The sequence below is a fragment of the Pseudophryne corroboree genome, chromosome 7 (assembly GCF_028390025.1).
Source record: "Pseudophryne corroboree isolate aPseCor3 chromosome 7, aPseCor3.hap2, whole genome shotgun sequence".
NCBI classification, from domain to species: domain Eukaryota; kingdom Metazoa; phylum Chordata; class Amphibia; order Anura; family Myobatrachidae; genus Pseudophryne; species Pseudophryne corroboree.
Genome location: NC_086450.1, coordinates 208,457,096 through 208,479,814, shown reverse-complemented (window position 1 = coordinate 208,479,814; position 22,719 = coordinate 208,457,096). Strand labels below are relative to the sequence as shown.

At 54.2% G+C, this 22,719-nt stretch overlaps 1 protein-coding gene across 3 annotated transcripts in view; it reads left to right on the top strand.

Annotated features, from left to right (window-relative positions):
* Positions 1 to 13,519: 13,519 nt before the first annotated feature.
* The window catches only part of XRCC5 (X-ray repair cross complementing 5), a 328,969-nt gene continuing 319,769 nt past the window's right edge, over positions 13,520 to 22,719 (top strand). For 2 of the 3 annotated variants that reach the window (XM_063933960.1, XM_063933961.1), the window contains exon 1: positions 13,520 to 13,625. In XM_063933960.1, coding sequence (XP_063790030.1) covers positions 13,608 to 13,625 — 18 coding nt within the window. In that variant the 5' untranslated portion in view covers positions 13,520 to 13,607. Of the gene's footprint in view, positions 13,644 to 22,719 lie in introns of all 3 variants that reach the window. The other variant, XM_063933962.1, reaches the window with a different exon arrangement.

Genomic DNA, 22,719 nt, shown 5'->3' with positions numbered 1-22,719 from the left:
CCCAACCTCGGAGGCTTGCATCCGTGGTCACTAGGACCCAGTCCTGTATGCCGAATCTGCGGCCCTCGAGTAGATGAGCACTCTGCAGCCACCAAAGCAGAGACACCCTGGCCCTCGGGGACAGGGTGATCAGCCGATGCCTCTGAAGATGCGATCCGGACCACTTGTCTAACAGATCCCACTGTAAGATCCGTGCATGGAATCTGCCGAATGGAATTGCCTCATAAGAAGCTACCATCTTTCCCAGGACTCGCGTGCAGTGATGCACCGACACCTGTTTTGGTTTTAGGAGGTCTCTGACCAGAGATGACAACTCCTTGGCCTTCTCCTCCGGGAGAAACACCTTCTTCTGTTCTGTGTCCAGGAACCAGCTGCGACTTCGGCATATTCAGAATCCAGCCGTGCTGTTGTAGCACTTCCTGAGATAGTGCTACTCCGACCAACAACTGCTCCCTGGACCTCGCCTTTATAAGGAGATCGTCCAAGTACGGGATAATTATAACTCCCTTCTTTCGAAGGAGTATCATCATTTCGGCCATTACTTTGGTAAATACCCTCGGTGTCGTGGACAGACCAAACGGCAACGTCTGGAATTGGTAATGGCAGTCCTGTACCACAAAACGGTGGTACACCTGGTGAGGTGGGTAAATGGGGACATGTAGGTAAGCATCCTTGATGTCCAGTGATACCATGTAATCCCCCTCTTCCAGGCTTGCAATAACCGCCCTGAGCGATTCCATTTTGAACTTGAACTTCCTTATAGAAGTGTTCAAGGATTTCAAATTTAGAATGGGTCTCACCGAACCATCTGGTTTCGGTACCACAAACATTGTGGAATAGTAACCCCGTCCCTGTTGAAGGAGGGGAACTTTTATTATCACCTGCTGGAGGTACAGCTTGTGAATTGCCGCAAGTACTACCTCCCTGTCCTGGGGAGTAGCTGGTAACGGCGAAAGGGGAGACGTCTCGAATTCCAGCTTGTATCCCTGAGATACCACTTATAGAACCCAGAGATCCACCTCTGAGCGAACCCACTGGTCGCTGAAGTTCCGGAGACGGGCCCCCACCGCACCTGGCTCCACCAGTGGAGCCCCAGCGTCATGCGGTGGACTTAGTGGAAGCATGGGAGGATTTTTGTTCTTGGGAACTGGCTGTATGGTGCAGCTTTTTCCCTCTACCCCTGCCTCTGGGCAGAAAGGACGCGCCTTTAACCCGCTTGCCTTTCTGGGGCCGAAAGGACTGTACCTGATAATACGGTGCTTTCTTAGGCTGTGAGGGAACCTGAGGTAAAAATGTCGACTTCCCAGCTGTTGCTGTGGAAACGAGGTCCAAGAGACCATCCCCAAACAATTCCTCACCCTTGTAAGGCAAAACCTCCATGTGCCTTTTAGAATCCGCATCACCTGTCCACTGCCGAGTCCATAATACTCTCCTGGCAGAAATGGACATTGCATTAATTCTAGATGCCAGCCGGCAAATATCCCTCTGTGCATACGCCATCAGTAACTTTTTAGAAATCACTAGTTTCTTATCGGGGGAAGCCCACGCTTCTTCACACACTTCATTCAACTCATCTGATGGGGGAAAAACCACTGGTTGCTTTTTCTCCCCAAACATAATACCCTTTTTAGTGGTACCTGGGTTAATGTCAGAAATGTGCAACACATTTTTCATTGCCGTAATCATGCAACGGATGGCCCTAGTGGAATGTACATTAGTCTCGTCCTCGTCGACACTGGAGTCAGACTCTGTGTCGACATCTGTGTCTGCCATCTGAGGTAGCGGGAGTTTTTGAGCCCCTGATGGCCTTTGAGACGCCTGGGCAGGCACAGGCTGAGAAGCCGGCTGTCCCACAGCTGTTATGTCATCGAACCTGTTATGCAAGGAGTTGACACTGTCGTGTAAAACCTTCCACATATCCATCCACTCTGGTTGTCGACCCCGCAGGGGGTGACATCACACTTATCGGCACCTGCTCCGCCTCCACATAAGCCTCCTCATCAAACATGTCGACACAGCCGTACCGACACACCGCACACACACAGGGAATGCTCTGACTGAGGACAGGACCCCACAAAGTCCTTTGGGGAGACAGAGAGAGAGTATGCCAGCACACACCACAGCGCTATATAATCAGGGATTTACACTAACACAAAGTGATTTTTCCCTATAGCTGCTTTACATATACAGTTTGCGCCTAAATTTAGTGCCCCCCCTCTCTTTTTTACCCTTTGAGCCTGGAAACTGCAGGGGAGAGCCTGGGGAGCTGTCTTCCAGCGGAGCTGTGAAGAGGAAATGGCGCCAGTGTGCTGAGGGAGATAGCCCCGCCCCCTTCTCGGCGGACTTCTCCCGCTCTTATATTTATATTATGGCGGGGGATTTTTGCACATATATAGTTTTTTAGACTATATTATGTGCTGTTTGCCAATGTAAGGTACTCTAATTGCAGCCCAGGGCGCCCACCCCCCCCCCCCCCCCCAGCACCCATCAGTGACCGGAGTATGTGGTGTGCATAGGGAGCAATGGCGCACAGCTGCAGTGCTGTGCGCTACCTTAATGAAGACCGGAGTCTTCAGCCGCCGATTTCCAGGATGTTCTTCTTGCTTCTGGCTCTGCAAGGGGGACGGCGGCGCGGCTCCGGGACCGGACGACCGAGGCTGGGCCTGTGTTCGATCCCTCTGGAGCTAATGGTGTCCAGTAGCCTAGAAGCCCAAGCTAGCTGCAAGCAGGTAGGTTCGCTTCTCTCCCCTAAGTCCCTCGTAGCAGTGAGTCTGTTGCCAGCAGATCTCACTGAAAATAAAAAACCTAACAAATACTTTCTTTACTAGAAGCTCAGGAGAGCCCCTAGTGTGCAACCAGCTCGAGCCGGGCACAGATTCTAACTGAGGTCTGGAGGAGGGGCATAGAGGGAGGAGCCAGTGCACACCAGATAGTACCTAATCTTTCTTTTAGAGTGCCCAGTCTCCTGCGGAGCCCGTCTATTCCCCATGGTCCTTACGGAGTACCCAGCATCCACTAGGACGTCAGAGAAAATAATAATAATAATAATAATGATGAGGTGGTAGCTTGGTATCGGCTATGATGCTAATTGTAGTGCCATTCTCCCAAGAATACACAATGCCACCCCATGCTTGCCTACGTTCCCTCATTCTGCAGGAGACTCCCTGAATTAGTAGCAAACTCCCTGAATAGTCCAGCAATCTCCCTGATTGCACCTCATCCCCATTGTGCAGCTGTTACATTCATGAAGGGGGGGGGGGGTGGATAAATCACAGATACATACATTCAAATGGGTACACCAGCGCCATTTCCCTGCATTGGTTTTAAGACACAATGATCTCTATGGCTACATGCATTTTAAATAAAGTTTCTCATGGCCACTTACAGTATATGGATCCTCTTGTAAAGCACAATACACAAACAAATCCTGCAAAATATAAGTCTTTTCTTCAACATGTTGTGAGAGGTGCGGTTTGACTGCGGTGCGTGTGGTGGTGCCTGCTGCCGTGCAGGTGTAGACTCGGTACTCACCAGGCGCCGCTCTCTCTCACCTTCAGGTACCGGAACCTTCAACGGACCTGGAATTCTTCAGTCGGATCTGGACACGGCGATTCCCTCTTGGAGCTGACCGTCGACCGAGCTGAGGAGAGAATGGTCTACATTAAAGGGGGTATCGACCCTGCTTCCGGTGGAACAGGGGATACCCCAGGGGTGGCTGCGACCTTCACCGGCTGGGTGAATGGTCATCACCGGCACAAAGCCTCAGCTACCCAGCTTTCACACACTCGCGCTTTCGCACGTAGTGTGATGAAAGGGATTCTCACGTCCGTGAGCAATCCTAACTCCGGCGCTCGGGGACAAACAAGGGACAGACGTACACGGATGCTACTCACCGTCACAAGTCTTGCACTCCGATCTTCTCCACTTACAGGTCCCTGTAAGGAGGCAAAGAGAAACAGCCGTGCAGGGCCTAACTCTGACCTAGTGTCACACCCTATACTATCTACAACAGCAGAGCCCTCAAACTAGCTCTGTGGGTGTGGTGCAACACAACTATGCACAACTTACACAACACATACACTTTGCCCTGCACGGTAACAACATATATCACACTATCGGAGTTACAACATAAAACGGTGCTGTCCCTTTATCTACCCGACTCAGAACACCCAGCAGTGTGGACCGCACAGCTCACCCACCTACCGTACTCTCAGGGTGGCCTGAGCCTAACGCCCAGTGTCACCTTTACTCACCTCGGGGAAAACACTGCTTCGATGGGCCTAGCGCCCCCTAACTGTCCACAGGCCGGAGGCCTGACTTCGCCCACAGGCCTAGCGCCCGCCTAACTTGCTGCCCGTTGGGTGACCTGGGCCTTGTGCCCAGGGTCACCTTATCTGTACCTACTGGCAAAAATACGCTAGGGCCTAATGCCCTCTATCGCCCACAGGCCTATTGCCTGATTTGTCCCCCGGGCCTAGTGCCCGCCTAACTGGTGCCGCAGGGGTGGGGTGGCTTGGGCCTAATGCCCAAACCACCTAATCAGACAAATGACCCCCAATCTCCTAACTGCGCCACAGGCCTAGTGCCTGACTTGTGCCCTCGGGCCTAATGCCCGTCCCTGGTGGTCGAGGGAGGAAAAGGGGAGGGGGGCAGGATGCCTCACTGAGGCCTTACCTAACCCGGGGGCCTCCGGCACCGTCTTCTGCCGCTGACCCGTCCTGGCCAGCGGCGCCGGCGTCTCTCCTCCGCGTCCAGCCGCCGCTGGACATCTTCTCTTCCGATCCCGACCGATGACCTCCTCCGGCTCCTCCTTGCGGCGTCTGGATCTTCTGCGCTCCGGCGCGCCGACCTCCGTCCGCGCTGCTCCCGCCCGTCTTCTTCCTTCTGCCACGCGATCCTCTTCCTCGCGCTCCTGCGCGCGGGCTCCTCCTCTTCGCCGCTCTTCGGCGCGGCCTCCTTTACGAACGGCTCCCGCCCGGCGTCTGACGTCAGATGCCAGGGGCGGGGCCTATGACGCGGCGAGCGCCGATTGGCTCGCCGCGTCACTCTCCGATTGGCTGCCGCTCTGGGAGCCGCGATTGGCTTCCGGAGGGCGCCAAGATTTAAATGCCCCCGCAGTCTCTGGTCCGGTGCAGGGAAAAAGGTAATCCCTGCACCGGACACCCGCCGCCACGCACCAAGCGCTGGGGACAGACAAGCTGCCCCAGCGCTGTCCCCAGCTAGGGACGGCAACATGGATGTGCCCACAGGGCACATCCTTACATTTCCCCCCCCTTTTTCCTTTGTAGTCCCTACAAAGTTCCTCACGACTTCCATTGTCCGCGGGTCAGGGAATTCAGAGGTCCCTCCGGCGAAGGTACATTCGGGGGCCCAGCCTGGACCAGCTGTGACCCCACATCCTTCCTCCTCCAGCTCCGGGTTCCTCTTACGTCCTGACCTCCATCGGCGGATCCTCTGGGGGAGTGGCATCTCCTCACGGTCGCTTGACGTTGGCCACCAAGGGGAATCTTCCTCTACGGGGACAACAGTCACCCACTCTTGGCCTCCGATACCGTCTGTGGCTTCGTCCCTGTCGTCCGGGTTTGGTATCGACCACCACCCAACAGCGGAATCCTCCGGGGCATCCGTTTCCTCCCGGGCAACAGCCACCACATGTCGCATTTCCTCGTGGGGCATCTCCAAAGGTCCTATCTCTTCCTCTGGAACGGGTCCTCCCACGGCATCGCAGTCCTGTCCCCGTACGTCGGTCCATTTCGGCACTCCTGGCAGGTATTCTTGCTCCAGGACTATCTCCTCCTCTTTCCGGAGGGCATTCAACTGGGAGCATGACTCCACCCGATCCTGCCAGTCACTCTCGTCGGCGCTTCCGATGCCAGAGTCGTCCTCCATCTGTTCTGGGAGGGATTCGTCGGCGGACAGCTCACCGTAGTCCTCCTCCTCCTCCGATATCTGGACTGGGGTATTACTTTCCTCCTCAGCGTACTTCTTCGCTTCCGCTGGCACCTCTGCTTCCTCAGCGTACTCTTGCGCTTCCGCTGGCATCGTTACTTCCTCAGCGTACTCCTTCGCTTCCGCTGGCATCGTTACTTCCTCAGCGTACTCCTTTGCTTCCGCTGGCATTTCTTGGTACCCAGGACACTCCTGTTCCGCACGTCCTGGTCGTGGACGGTTCCATCGCGGGGAGATTCCGGACGTCTCAGTCACTGGGTCTTCACGCTTTTCTTCGCAGCGTGGCCTCTTCACCTCCCAGTCGTCCACCTCCGCCTCATGCGGGAAAGGATTCTGCCTTACTGGGGTCACTTTCTTGGGACAGAGTAGGTCCTCGGCATCTTCCCAAGGGCACTCACTGGCCGCATGTCCTGGTCGCCGACACTTCCAACAAGGGAGGGCCACTGCCACCTTCTCCAAGACGGGTTCCTGGTCCACCTCCTTCACTGGGGAATCTTCACCCGTTGGTTCCGGCTCAGAGGAAATGGGCACCTGCGAACTAACTTCAAGCAAGGCCTTCCGCTCCATTTCCCTGGTTTCCTCCTCCCATCTCTGGGCGCGACCATCCGCAATCATCCGGTCTTCATTCCACGGACAATCGGGAAGCGCATGTCCTCTCGCCTCGCAGAGCGCACACACAGGCTCTGCAGCCACCCGGTCCCAAAGCTGCTGACGAGACTCCGTCAGCTGCTTCACCGTGGCCTCGTAGTCCGTCCTGTCTTCCGTCCATGGACATTCCAGGAGCAGATGTCGGGGATCTCCACAGTTTTCACACCGGGAATCAACCTCGTCTTCGCTCGACTCTTCGTCCCAGGGACAACTGTTGTGCTCATGCCCGTAGTTTCCGCAGAGCAAACACCAGGACTCCTTCGCTTGGCCCTTCTGACGTCTTCGGTCCGCTTCCTGGACCACCTTCTTTGGGGACGTCTCTCGCCAAGTACACTCGTCGGCAAAGTGACCTGTTTGCCGACATTTCTTGCAGGGCGTCACAGCGGCCTTCTTGCGCCCCTTCTCCCGGCGATCTTCTTTTTGCCGCTGGACCGACCGCTGCACCATCTTCAGGATGTCTGCTTCAGACACCGTCACCCAGTCGCTCTGGTCCGCACACATCCGGGGGTGAGTCTTCTCCGGAGCCGTCCGCAGGGAGGTCTTCTTGGTGGCGTTCCACATCGTGTCCGTGATCCGGTCTCTCGATCCTGCCGACTACGCCAAGTGTGAGAGGTGCGGTTGGACTGCGGTGCGTGTGGTGGTGCCTGCTGCCGTGCAGGTGTAGACTCGGTACTCACCAGGCGCCGCTCTCTCTCACCTTCAGGTACCGGAACCTTCAACGGACCTGGAATTCTTCAGTCGGATCCGGACACGGCGATTCCCTCTTGGAGCTGACCGTCGACCGAGCTGAGGAGAGAATGGTCTACATTAAAGGGGGTATCGACCCTGCTTCCGGTGGAACAGGGGATACCCCAGGGGTGGCTGCGACCTTCACCGGCTGGGTGAATGGTCATCACCGGCACAAAGCCTCAGCTACCCAGCTTTCACACACTCGCGCTTTCGCACGTAGTGTGATGAAAGGGATTCTCACGTCCGTGAGCAATCCTAACTCCGGCGCTCGGGGACAAACAAGGGACAGACGTACACGGATGCTACTCACCGTCACAAGTCTTGCACTCCGATCCTCTCCACTTACAGGTCCCTGTAAGGAGGCAAAGAGAAACAGCCGTGCAGGGCCTAACTCTGACCTAGTGTCACACCCTATACTATCTACAACAGCAGAGCCCTCAAACTAGCTCTGTGGGTGTGGTACAACACAACTATGCACAACTTACACAACACATACACTTTGCCCTGCACGGTAACAACATATATCACACTATCGGAGTTACAACATAAAACGGTGCTGTCCCTTTATCTACCCGACTCAGAACACCCAGCAGTGTGGACCGCACAGCTCACCCACCTACCGTACTCTCAGGGTGGCCTGAGCCTAACGCCCAGTGTCACCTTTACTCACCTCGGGGAAAACACTGCTTCGATGGGCCTAGCGCCCCCTAACTGTCCACAGGCCGGAGGCCTGACTTCGCCCACAGGCCTAGCGCCCGCCTAACTTGCTGCCCGTTGGGTGACCTGGGCCTTGTGCCCAGGGTCACCTTATCTGTACCTACTGGCAAAAATACGCTAGGGCCTAATGCCCTCTATCGCCCACAGGCCTATTGCCTGATTTGTCCCCCGGGCCTAGTGCCCGCCTAACTGGTGCCGCAGGGGTGGGGTGGCTTGGGCCTAATGCCCAAACCACCTAATCAGACAAATGACCCCCAATCTCCTAACTGCGCCACAGGCCTAGTGCCTGACTTGTGCCCTCGGGCCTAATGCCCGTCCCTGGTGGTCGAGGGAGGAAAAGGGGAGGGGGGCAGGATGCCTCACTGAGGCCTTACCTAACCCGGGGGCCTCCGGCACCGTCTTCTGCCGCTGACCCGTCCTGGCCAGCGGCGCCGGCGTCTCTCCTCCGCGTCCAGCCGCCGCTGGACATCTTCTCTTCCGATCCCGACCGATGACCTCCTCCGGCTCCTCCTTGCGGCGTCTGGATCTTCTGCGCTCCGGCGCGCCGACCTCCGTCCGCGCTGCTCCCGCCCGTCTTCTTCCTTCTGCCACGCGATCCTCTTCCTCGCGCTCCTGCGCGCGGGCTCCTCCTCTTCGCCGCTCTTCGGCGCGGCCTCCTTTACGAACGGCTCCCGCCCGGCGTCTGACGTCAGACGCCGGGGGCGGGGCCTATGACGCGGCGAGCGCCGATTGGCTCGCCGCGTCACTCTCCGATTGGCTGCCGCTCCGGGAGCCGCGATTGGCTCCCGGAGGGCGCCAAGATTTAAATGCCCCCGCAGTCTCTGGTCCGGTGCAGGGAAAATGGTAATCCCTGCACCGGACACCCGCCGCCACGCACCAAGCGCTGGGGACAGACAAGCTGCCCCAGCGCTGTCCCCAGCTAGGGACGGCAACATGGATGTGCCCACAGGGCACATCCTTACATTTCCCCCCCTTTTTCCTTTGTAGTCCCTACAAAGTTCCTCACGACTTCCATTGTCCGCGGGTCAGGGAATTCAGAGGTCCCTCCGGCGAAGGTACATTCGGGGGCCCAGCCTGGACCAGCTGTGACCCCACATCCTTCCTCCTCCAGCTCCGGGTTCCTCTTACGTCCTGACCTCCATCGGCGGATCCTCTGGGGGAGTGGCATCTCCTCACGGTCGCTTGACGTTGGCCACCAAGGGGAATCTTCCTCCACGGGGACAACAGTCACCCACTCTTGGCCTCCGATACCGTCTGTGGCTTCGTCCCTGTCGTCCGGGTGTGGTATCGACCACCACCCAACAGCGGAATCCTCCGGGGCATCCGTTTCCTCCCGGGCAACAGCCACCACATGTCGCATTTCCTCGTGGGGCATCTCCAAAGGTCCTATCTCTTCCTCTGGAACGGGTCCTCCCACGGCATCGCAGTCCTGTCCCCGTACGTCGGTCCATTTCGGCACTCCTGGCAGGTATTCTTGCTCCAGGACTATCTCCTCCTCTTTCCGGAGGGCATTCAACTGGGAGCATGACTCCACCCGATCCTGCCAGTCACTCTCGTCGGCGCTTCCGATGCCAGAGTCGTCCTCCATCTGTTCTGGGAGGGATTCGTCGGCGGACAGCTCACCGTAGTCCGAGTCCTCCTCCGATATCTGGACTGGGGTATTACTTTCCTCCTCAGCGTACTTCTTCGCTTCCGCTGGCACCTCTGCTTCCTCAGCGTACTCTTGCGCTTCCGCTGGCATCGTTACTTCCTCAGCGTACTCCTTCGCTTCCGCTGGCATCGTTACTTCCTCAGCGTACTCCTTTGCTTCCGCTGGCATTTCTTGGTACCCAGGACACTCCTGTTCCGCACGTCCTGGTCGTGGACGGTTCCATCGCGGGGAGATTCCGGACGTCTCAGTCACTGGGTCTTCACGCTTTTCTTCGCAGCGTGGCCTCTTCACCTCCCAGTCGTCCACCTCCGCCTCATGCGGGAAAGGATTCTGCCTTACTGGGGTCACTTTCTTGGGACAGAGTAGGTCCTCGGCATCTTCCCAAGGGCACTCACTGGCCGCATGTCCTGGTCGCCGACACTTCCAACAAGGGAGGGCCACTGCCACCTTCTCCAAGACGGGTTCCTGGTCCACCTCCTTCACTGGGGAATCTTCACCCGTTGGTTCCGGCTCAGAGGAAATGGGCACCTGCGAACTAACTTCAAGCAAGGCCTTCCGCTCCATTTCCCTGGTTTCCTCCTCCCATCTCTGGGCGCGACCATCCGCAATCATCCGGTCTTCATTCCACGGACAATCGGGAAGCGCATGTCCTCTCGCCTCGCAGAGCGCACACACAGGCTCTGCAGCCACCCGGTCCCAAAGCTGCTGACGAGACTCCGTCAGCTGCTTCACCGTGGCCTCGTAGTCCGTCCTGTCTTCCGTCCATGGACATTCCAGGAGCAGATGTCGGGGATCTCCACAGTTTTCACACCGGGAATCAACCTCGTCTTCGCTCGACTCTTCGTCCCAGGGACAACTGTTGTGCTCATGCCCGTAGTTTCCGCAGAGCAAACACCAGGACTCCTTCGCTTGGCCCTTCTGACGTCTTCGGTCCGCTTCCTGGACCACCTTCTTTGGGGACGTCTCTCGCCAAGTACACTCGTCGGCAAAGTGACCTGTTTGCCGACATTTCTTGCAGGGCGTCACAGCGGCCTTCTTGCGCCCCTTCTCCCGGCGCTCTTCTTTTTGCCGCTGGACCGACCGCTGCACCATCTTCAGGATGTCTGCCCCAGACACCGTCACCCAGTCGCTCTGGTCCGCACACATCCGGGGGTGAGTCTTCTCCGGAGCCGTCCGCAGGGAGGTCTTCTTGGTGGCGTTCCACATCGTGTCCGTGATCCGGTCTCTCGATCCTGCCGACTACGCCAAGTGTGAGAGGTGCGGTTGGACTGCGGTGCGTGTGGTGGTGCCTGCTGCCGTGCAGGTGTAGACTCGGTACTCACCAGGCGCCGCTCTCTCTCACCTTCAGGTACCGGAACCTTCAACGGACCTGGAATTCTTCAGTCGGATCCGGACACGGCGATTCCCTCTTGGAGCTGACCGTCGACCGAGCTGAGGAGAGAATGGTCTACATTAAAGGGGGTATCGACCCTGCTTCCGGTGGAACAGGGGATACCCCAGGGGTGGCTGCGACCTTCACCGGCTGGGTGAATGGTCATCACCGGCACAAAGCCTCAGCTACCCAGCTTTCACACACTCGCGCTTTCGCACGTAGTGTGATGAAAGGGATTCTCACGTCCGTGAGCAATCCTAACTCCGGCGCTCGGGGACAAACAAGAGACAGACGTACACGGATGCTACTCACCGTCACAAGTCTTGCACTCCGATCTTCTCCACTTACAGGTCCCTGTAAGGAGGCAAAGAGAAACAGCCGTGCAGGGCCTAACTCTGACCTAGTGTCACACCCTATACTATCTACAACAGCAGAGCCCTCAAACTAGCTCTGTGGGTGTGGTGCAACACAACTATGCACAACTTACACAACACATACACTTTGCCCTGCACGGTAACAACATATATCACACTATCGGAGTTACAACATAAAACGGTGCTGTCCCTTTATCTACCCGACTCAGAACACCCAGCAGTGTGGACCGCACAGCTCACCCACCTACCGTACTCTCAGGGTGGCCTGAGCCTAACGCCCAGTGTCACCTTTACTCACCTCGGGGAAAACACTGCTTCGATGGGCCTAGCGCCCCCTAACTGTCCACAGGCCGGTGGCCTGACTTCGCCCACAGGCCTAGCGCCCGCCTAACTTGCTGCCCGTTGGGTGACCTGGGCCTTGTGCCCAGGGTCACCTTATCTGTACCTACTGGCAAAAATACGCTAGGGCCTAATGCCCTCTATCGCCCACAGGCCTATTGCCTGATTTGTCCCCCGGGCCTAGTGCCCGCCTAACTGGTGCCGCAGGGGTGGGGTGGCTTGGGCCTAATGCCCAAACCACCTAATCAGACAAATGACCCCCAATCTCCTAACTGCGCCACAGGCCTAGTGCCTGACTTGTGCCCTCGGGCCTAATGCCCGTCCCTGGTGGTCGAGGGAGGAAAAGGGGAGGGGGGCAGGATGCCTCACTGAGGCCTTAACTAACCCGGGGGCCTCCGGCACCGTCTTCTGCCGCTGACCCGTCCTGGCCAGCGGCGCCGGCGTCTCTCCTCCGCGTCCAGCCGCCGCTGGACATCTTCTCTTCCGATCCCGACCGATGACCTCCTCCGGCTCCTCCTTGCGGCGTCTGGATCTTCTGCGCTCTGGCGCGCCGACCTCCGTCCGCGCTGCTCCCGCCCGTCTTCTTCCTTCTGCCACGCGATCCTCTTCCTCGCGCTCCTGCGCGCGGGCTCCTCCTCTTCGCCGCTCTTCGGCGCGGCCTCCTTTACGAACGGCTCCCGCCCGGCGTCTGACGTCAGACGCCGGGGGCGGGGCCTATGACGCGGCGAGCGCCGATTGGCTCGCCGCGTCACTCTCCGATTGGCTGCCGCTCCGGGAGCCGCGATTGGCTCCCGGAGGGCGCCAAGATTTAAATGCCCCCGCAGTCTCTGGTCCGGTGCAGGGAAAAAGGTAATCCCTGCACCGGACACCCGCCGCCACGCACCAAGCGCTGGGGACAGACAAGCTGCCCCAGCGCTGTCCCCAGCTAGGGACGGCAACATGGATGTGCCCACAGGGCACATCCTTACATTGTAGATCTTACTAACTTTGGGGCTCATTTACATTTGGATGTAAGTCATTTTTATGACACGCCTCTCAGATGTAGCAGTACACGGCCGCACTGATAGGTGTTACTTTCACATCTCCCTGAAATGCTTTTTCAAAAGTAGGCAGGTATGTGCCACCCTGACCAAGCTGTACACTAGGTAAGAAGATGGGAGGTAGGGCGGCAGCTCTGAAAGGAGAATGGAAGTCTAGGGAACTCACAACACATGCACTGACCCTAGACGGTACAAAGTAACTGAGCAACATTGCTCAGATATTAATTTCCAGCTTAATAAATGATTCATTTCTAGACTAGGAGGATTCTAAACATGATCCACCCATCGTAACTTTAATTACCTCTCTAAAAAGTACCAGGCCTGGCTGCACCCTCAGACTATGGGACTATTGGGCTCAATCTCCCTGACCAAGCACTCATCCACTATTTCTGGCCACCCTTTGTGCCTCCTATCTCCTGGAGCACCAAACAGTGACACTGCCCCTGGTAATCGCCTCCTGGCTGACACTGATCTACCCAGGCCAACATCCATCAATATACTGTATACAGCAAGCATCAGCAAACATCTCCTGGCTGGAATGTCCCAGGCTGATGTCTCTGCAGTTATTTGTTTTTCTTTTTACTATGACTATACATATTGATTTAAAACTGGTGAATCCAGACAGAGTAGATTGCGCCAAGGACACTGAAGTATTTGATCCATGCAATGTCTCCGGATGCACACTAGAGGCCGCTGCTGCACTTCCGTTTCAGAGAGACGGAACCTAGCTTTACGGTCTTTGTATGGGGGGGAAGAGGATTTGCAAACACAGAGAGTAGGAGCAAGAGATGGCGCGGGCAGGGAAGGTATGAATGACAGATGAGGTGGGGGAATGTGTCACACGGGGCTCCTCTTATATCCTGCTGCCTCTATTATGGGGCATTAGCACGTATCTAGCTTCTACCTTAGCACGTAGGACACCGTATCTTGGTATCTGGCTGGACCTGTAATATAACATGTAGTTAAAGCTCCAGGGACATGTTAACATAGTAACCAGCTGCTGTGTGTACAGTTCCTGCTGTATGCTGTAGTCAGCAGTGCTTATTATTCTTATTCTAATTTCATATTTGTTTAAGTTCAGAACATGGGACTCCATGGGTTAGCATAACTAAACTGCTTCAGAACATCATTAGCTTGTTCAGAACCCATTATAATGTGTACCCTCCAGGGCTCGCTTCTCTCGCCGTGCTTCTGGCACTGTGCCGGATTATCGGTGGTATCGGCGACGGAGGTGTTGGCAGCACTCTGATCTCCCCGCCCCCTCCCCTGCAGCCTAATTTTACTGAGAATGCCTCGCACATCCTAACTCCAAGCCTGCAGCCCGACTCCCCGCCCGCAGCCTGACAACCTGCCCACAGCCCTGACGGTAGAGACTAGATCCCCGTTTCAGTAACTGAAAAGGAACTAGACTTTTCTCTGACGTCCTAAGTGGATGCTGGGACTCCGTAAGGACCATGGGGAATAGCGGCTCCGCAGGAGACTGGGCACAACTAAAAGAAAGCTTTAGACTACTGGTGTGCACTGGCTCCTCCCACTATGACCCTCCTCCAGACTTCTGTTAGAATCTTGTGCCCGGCTGAGCTGGATGCACACTAGGGGCTCTCCTGAGCTCCTAGAAAGAAAGTATATTTTAGGTTTTTTATTTTACAGTGAGATCTGCTGGCAACAGACTCACTGCAACGAGGGACTAAGGGGAGAAGAAGCGAACCTACCTAACTGGTGGTAGCTTGGGCTTCTTAGGCTACTGGACACCATTAGCTCCAGAGGGATCGACCACAGGACCCGACCTCGCTGTTCGGTCCCGGAGCCGCGCCGCCGGCCCCCTTACAGAGCCAGAAACAAGAAGTGTTCCTGAAAATCGTCGGCAGAAGACTTCTGTCTTCAACAAGGTAGCGCACAGCACTGCAGCTGTGCGCCATTGCTCCTCATGCACACCTCACACTCCGGTCACTGATGGGTGCTGGGGGGAGGGGGGGCGCCCTGAGGGCAATATAAGACACCTTGGCTAGCAAATCTACACCATATATAGTCAGGAAGGCTATATAGGTGTAAAAATACCCCTGCCAGAATTCCAGAAAAAGCGGGAGAAGTCCGCCGGAAAAGGGGCGGGGCCATCTCCCTCAGCACACTGGCGCCATTTTTCCCTCACAGCTCCGCTGGAAGGACGCTCACTGGCTCTCCCCTGCAGTTGTCAAGCTACATAAGGGTAAAAAAGAGAGGGGGCACTAAATTTAGGCGCAGTATATATAAAATAAGCAGCTATAAGGGAAAACACTCATTTATAGTGGGATCCCTGTGTTATATAGCGCTCTGGTGTGTGCTGGCATACTCTCTCTCTGTCTCCCCAAAGGGCTTTGTGGGGTCCTGTCCTCTGTCAGGGCATTCCCTGTGTGTATGCGGTGTGTCGGTACGGCTGTGTCGACATGTTTGATGAGGAGGCTTATGTGGAGGCGGAGCAGATGCCGATAAATGTGATGTCACCCCCTGCGGGGTCGACACCTGAGTGGATGGTGCTGTGGAAGGAATTACGCGACAGTGTCGACTCCTTGCATAAAAGTTTTGACGACATACCAAATGTGGGACAGCCGGCTTCTCAGCCTGTGCCTGCCCAGGCGTCTCAAAAGCCATCAGGGGCTCTAAAACTCCCGCTACCTCAGATGGCAGACACAGATGTCGACACGGATACTGACTCCAGTGTCGACGACGATGAGACTAATGTAACTTCCAGTAGGGCCACACGTTACATGATTGAGGCAATGAAAAATGTGTTGCACATTTCTGATGTTACCCCCGGTACCACAAAAAAGGGTATTATGTTTGGAGAGAAAAAACTACCAGTAGCTTTTCCTCCATCTGAGGAGTTAAGTGAAGTGTGTGAAGAAGCGTGGGCTTCCCCTGATAAGAAACTGGTAATTTCTAAGAGGTTACTAATGGCGTACCCTTTCCCGCCAGAGGATAGGGCACGTTGGGAAACATCCCCTAGGGTGGATAAAGCGCTCACACGCTTGTCAAAGAAGGTGGCACTACCGTCTCCGGATACGGCCGCCCTGAAGGAATCTGCTGATAGAAAGCAGGAGGCTATCCTGAAGTCTATATATACACACACAGGTGTTATACTGAGACCAGCTATTGCTTCAGCATGGATGTGCAGTGCTGCAGCTGCGTGGTCAGATAAACTGTCAGAAAATATTGACACATTAGACAGACACACGATCCTGTTAACCATAGACCATATAAAAGACTCAGTCTTATATATGAGAGATGCACAGAGGGAAATCTGCCGACTGGCATCTAAAGTTAGTGCATTGTCCATTTCTGCTAGGAGAGGCTTATGGACTCGCCAGTGGACAGGAGATGCAGATTCTAAAAGGCACATGGAAGTTCTGCCTTATAAGGGTGAGGAGTTGTTCGGGGATGGTCTCTCGGACCTCGTTTCCACAGCAACAGCTGGGAAGTCTACATTTTTACCCCATGTTCCCTCACAGCCAAAGAAAGCACCGTATTATCATGTACAGTCCTTTCGGCCCAATAGGGGCAAGCGGGTTAAGGGCGCGTCCTTTCTGCCCAGAGGCAGAGGTAGAGGGAAAAAGCTGCAGCATACAGCCAGTTCCCAGGAGCAAAAGTCCTCCCCCGCTTCCTCTAAGTCCACAGCATGACGCTGGGGCTCCACAGGCGGAGCCAGGTACGGTGGGGGCCCATCTCAAATATTTCAGCGATCAGTGGGCTCGCTCACGGGTGGATCCCTGGATCTTTCAAGTAGTATCTCAGGGGTACAAGCTGGAATTCGAGACGTCTCCCCCCCCGCCGTTTCCTCAAATCTGCCTTACCAACCACTCCCTCAGGCAGGGAGGCAGTGTTACAGGCAATTCACAAGCTGTATTCACAACAGGTGATAGTAAAGGTGCCCCTACTTCAACAAGGACGGGGTTACTATTCCACAATGTTTGTGGTACCGAAACCGGACGGTTCGGTGAGACCCATTTTAAATTTGAAATCCTTGAACACATATATAAAAAAATTCAAGTTCAAGATGGAATCGCTCAGGGCGGTTATTGCAAGCCTGGACGAGGGGGATTACATGGTATCACTGGACATCAACGTTGCCGTTCGGTCTATCCACGGCTCCGAGGGTCTTTACCAAGGTAATGGCCGAAATGATGATACTCCTTCGAAAGAAGGGAGTTTTAATGATCCCATACTTGGACGATCTCCTGATAAAGGCGAGGTCCAGGGAGCAGTTGTTGGTCAGGGTAGCACTATCCCGGGAGGTGCTACAACAGCACGGCTGGATTCTAAATATTCCAAAGTCACAGCTGGTCCCTACGACACGACTACTGTTCCTGGGAATGGTTCTGGACACAGAACAGAAAAAAGTGTTTCTTCCGGAGGAGAAGGCCAAGGAGCTGTCATCTCTAGTCAGAGGCCTCCTAAAACCAAAACAGGTGTCGGTGCATCACTGCACGCGGATCCTGGGAAAGATGGTAGCTTCCTACGAAGCAATTCCATTCGGCAGGTTCCATGCAAGAACCTTTCAGTGGGACCTGTTGGACAAGTGGTCCGGATCGCATCTTCAGATGCATCGGCTGATAACCCTGTCTCCAAGGACAAGGGTGTCTCTGCTGTGGTGGCTGTAGAGTGCTCATCTTCAAGAGGGCCGCAGATTCGGCATACAGGACTGGGTCCTGGTGACCACGGATGCCAGCCTTCGAGGCTGGGGGGCAGTCACACAGGGAAGAAACTTCCAAGGACTATGGTCAAGTCAGGAGACTTCCCTGCACATAAATATTCTGGAACTAAGGGCCATTTACAATGCCGTAAGTCAGGCAAAACCCCTGCTTCAAAACCAGCCGGTACTGATCCAGTCAGACAACATCACGGCGGTCGCCCATGTAAACCGACAGGGCGGCACGAGAAGCAGGACGGCGATGGCAGAAGCCACAAGGATTCTCCGATGGGCGGAAAATCACGTGTTAGCACTGTCAGCAGTGTTCATTCCGGGAGTGGACAACTGGGAAGCAGACTTCCCCAGCAGGCACGACCTCCACCCGGGAGAGTGGGGACTTCATCCAGAAGTCTTCCAAATGATTGTAAACCGTTGGGAAAGGCCACAGGTGGACATGATGGCGTCCCGCCTCAACAAAAAGCTAGAAAAGTATTGCGCCAGGTCAAGAGACCCGCAGGCGATAGCTGTGGACGCTCTAGTGACACCGTGAGTGTACCGGTCGGTTTATGTGTTCCCTCCTCTTCCTCTCATACCAAAGGTACTGAGGATAATAAGGAGAAGAGGAGTAAGAACTATACTCATTGTTCCGGATTGGCCAAGAAGAGCTTGGTACCCGGAACTTCAAGAAATGATCTCAGAGGACCCATGGCCTCTGCCGCTCAGACAGGACCTGCTGCAGCAGGGGCCCTGTCTGTTCCAAGACTTACCGTGGCTGCGTTTGACGGCATGGCGGTTGAACACCGGATCCTGAAGGAAAAGGGCATTCCGGAGGAAGTCATTCCTACGCTGATTAAAGCTAGGAAAGAAGTAACGGCAAACCATTATCACCGCATATGGCGTAAATATCTTGCGTGGTGTGAGGCCAGGAAGGCCCCAACGGAAGAATTTCAGCTGGGCCGTTTCCTGCACTTTCTACAGTCAGGGGTGACTATGGGCCTAAAATTGGGTTCCATTAAGGTCCAGATTTCGGATCTATCGATTTTCTTCCAGAGAGAACTGGCTTCACTACCTGAAGTTCAAACTTTTGTTAAGGGAGTGCTGCATATTCAGCCCCCTTTTGTGCCTCCAGTGGCACCTTGGGATCTCAACGTTGTGTTGGATTTCCTAAAGTCACATTGGTTTGAGCCACTTAAGACCGTGGAATTGAAATATCTCACGTGGAAAGTGGTCATGTTGTTGGCCTTGGCTTCGGCCAGGCGTGTATCAGAATTGGCGGCTTTGTCATGTAAAAGCCCTTATCTGATTTTCCATATGGATAGGGCAGAATTGAGGACTCGTCCCCAATTTCTCCCTAAGGTGGTATCAGCCTTTCATCTGAACCAACCTATCGTGGTGCCTGCGGCTACTAAAGACTTGGAGGCTTCCAAGTTGTTGGACGTAGTCAGGGCCCTGAAAATTTATGTTTCCAGGACAGCTGGAGTCAGAAAGACTGACTCGCTATTTATCCTGTATGCGCCCAACAAGTTGGGTGCACCTGCTTCAAAGCAGACTATTGCTCGCTGGATCTGTAGTACGATTCAGCTTGCACATTCTGCGGCTGGACTGCCGCATCCTAAATCAGTAAAAGCCCATTCTACGAGGAAGGTGGGCTCTTCTTGGGCGGCTGCCCGAGGGGTCTCGGCTTTACAACTTTGCCGAGCAGCTACTTGGTCGGGGTCAAACACATTTGCTAAATTCTACAAGTTTGACACCCTGGCTGAGGAGGACCTAGAGTTTGCCCATTCGGTGCTGCAGAGTCATCCGCACTCTCCCGCCCGTTTGGGAGCTTTGGTATAATCCCCATGGTCCTTACGGAGTCCCAGCATCCACTTAGGACGTCAGAGAAAATAAGAATTTACTCACCGGTAATTCTATTTCTCGTAGTCCGTAGTGGATGCTGGGCGCCCATCCCAAGTGCGGATTGTCTGCAATACTTGTATATAGTTATTGTTTAACTAAAGGGTTATTGTTGAGCCATCTGTTGAGAGGCTCAGTTGTTATCATACTGTTAACTGGGTATTGTATCACGAGTTATACGGTGTGATTGGTGTGGCTGGGATGAGTCTTACCCGGGATTCAAAATCCTTCCTTATTGTGTCAGCTCTTCCGGGCACAGTATCCTAACTGAAGTCTAGAGGAGGGTCATAGTGGGAGGAGCCAGTGCACACCAGTAGTCTAAAGCTTTCTTTTAGTTGTGCCCAGTCTCCTGCGGAGCCGCTATTCCCCATGGTCCTTACGGAGTCCCAGCATCCACTACGGACTACGAGAAATAGAATTACCGGTGAGTAAATTCTTATTTTTATCATGAGTCTTCTATTTCCCCTTCTGTTTGTGTACGTTTTTACGGAAGGGGAACTAGACACTACCACAGCCTGACTCTTTCCCCATCCACCCCGTGCAGCCTAACTAAAGTGCCCTACACATATAAAGATCCGCCGCCGAGCTGCCTGACGGCGGATACGGCCGACGTGCGACCCGGCGGCGGGGGGGAGTGAAGTTCCTTCACCCCCCCCCCCCGTCACCCAGCTCCATAGAGGTGCAGGCAAATATGGACGAGATCGTCCATATTGGCTTGCATGCACAGCCGACGGGGCACCAGCGATGAACGAGCGCGGGGCCGCACATTGTTCATCGCTTGTGCCTCCACACTGGAAGATATAAACGATATCTCGTTCATATCTTTTAGTGAGATCGACCAGTGTGTAGGCCCTATAAGGTTCCTGCTGCTTATTAAACGCTCCCTCAGCCTATCTAAACCCTCCCGCATCTTAACACCCACCACCTAACTTTCCCCGGCACTTAATGTGTCCGGATTAAAAGAGGTGCCGGACCATCAGGTGCTGGAAAATCGATGGTCTTCCTGTACATGTCAACGTGGAAACTGATAGCCCAGGGGGTCCCATGTTCTGACCTTAAGCTCTTCATATTTATTTGTCATGACAAGCCTTGAAAAATGTGATTAAATGCCATAAGCTGTGTTCTGTAAAGGCAGCATGATGGGGATGGTAGTCCCGGAACATCTGCCCTAGATCGTACATGAGGTGCGTGGAGTCACTCGCTCAGCACTAACGTGTACCTGCAAATTATTTCTAGTACTTGTTCATTTTATGGCTGCTAAACATGGGCTTGGTTATATTGGGGGAACAGGTGCTGAATTAATGGAAATAAGAGGCAGGTGGAGTCTGTGATCCACGTGGTGCATGTATAATTAAGTAGTACTATATTTTTAAATGTTTTTAACTATTCATTTGTATTAAAAATCCATTAATTACAAATGGATATTAGCATACCTGCCTACGTGTCATTTTGCATGTTTTTTTGTTTTTGATTTAGACAACCTGCAGCTCCTTAGCTGTTGTGGAATGATGGAGGCTAGCTTGAAAGTGCTGTGTTACGCTAGGTACACTCTGCTGGTTTTTTTTTTTTGGGCCAAACGGATTGTTTTATTTTTCTGCCAGTGGAAGGGCCCAAGTGGACTGCGCATGCGGTGTTGTCGTTCGCAGTGCCTCAGATCCACAGCATGATTGACATGCAGCCATTTGGGGGGCGGTGCCTGGGATCATTCTACAAAACCGGGGTGCTTTTCGACCCCGTTCTGTAGGCATGCCAAGACCAGGATTTCCTGCTCAAGCAGATGAGTTCTGGCGGTGATTCTAAGTTACCTTAGGCTTACTCAGATGGCTGATAGGTGTGATGGTGATCTAACCCTGCGTTTTTGGAAGCAGCACTTAGATCTGCAATTCTAGCAGGTGGCGTCTTTCTTCTTCTTTTACGGCACCCCCTAGACGAAAGGTTTCTCATTAAGAAATTCCGAAAACGTATTAACTTTTGTGCTTACCTGTCATCCTTAAGCACCGTACACACTGGGCGACACACTAGACCAGCGGTGGCCAACCTGTGGCTCTAGAGCCACATGCGGCTCTTTCTTACTTCAAATGTGGCTCCTAACACACAAAGTCACATGACCACAACAGATCCGGTAACCACTGCTTTCCAGAAAAACACGCAGCAGCATTACGGGGACTTAGAACTGAGGGAGTCAAATACTAGAGATGAGACACCCACCAGCAAACAGAGGACACATAAGGGGCTGCTACAGTGGCATGAATTGGGGGAAGCTGAAGTGACACAGGAGGGTGCTAGCTGGAGTGACAGGAGGGTGCTTGCTGAAGTGACAGGAGGGTGCTGGCTGGAGTGACAGGAGGGTGATGGCTGGAGTGACAGGAGGGTGATGGCTGGAGTGACAGGAGGGTGCTGGCTGGAGTGACAGGAGGGTGCTGGCTGGAGTGACAGGAGGGTGCTGGCTGGAGTGACAGGAGGGTGCTGGCTGGAGTGACAGGAGGGTGCTGGCTGGAGTGACAGGAGGGTGCTGGCTGGAGTGACAGGAGGGTGCTGGCTGGAGTGACAGGAGGGTGCTGGCTGGAGTGACGAGGGTGCTGGTTGGAGTGACACATGGGGGAGCTGAAGTGTATTATGTGAATCTGGATGTTTCTATATATTTTATGTGGATCTGGCTTTTTCAATGTATTTTATACCAGGGGCGTGGCCTAGAAGGCACAAGGCCACACACCCTTTTTGCACGTGCGCCTTCGGCTCGATGTCGGCTCTTTGACGTACCTAACACATTTTTTTGGGCTCTTTGTCTCTGACTGGTTGGCCACCCCTGCACTAGACGATATGAATGATAACAATCTGTTTTTAAAAGATCTATCGTTCTTATTGTCCAGTGTGTATGGCGTTCATATCATCCAGTGAGTATGGATGAACTATGCGTGCACCCGCGGGTCGTTCTCGTTCATCCATGATCTACCGAACATGCAGCTCAATGTTAACTATATTTTTGAGCTGCATGTTCAGGGAGTGAGGAGAATGACGTCACTTAACGATGTTGTATATCGATATCGTTCAGTGTGTATGCACTGGCGATTTCCCCTAATTAGCAATCGGCGATATAGCGCTGATAGCTAACTAGGGGAGGTCGCCCATTGTGTACCTGGCTTTAGGTTCAGTAATGTGGTGTGATGATGCTTGTGTTTGTCCACATACTCTATGATTGGCAGCCATCGGCCCTGGTTTTGCCTACCAAATTGGCCATAACTAATTTGATTTTGTCCTGGACCACCAACCCATGGCACCCTGGCATATATTTCCCCTAGCACCCAGTTTTGGAATCACTACACTAAGCAATAATTTTTATT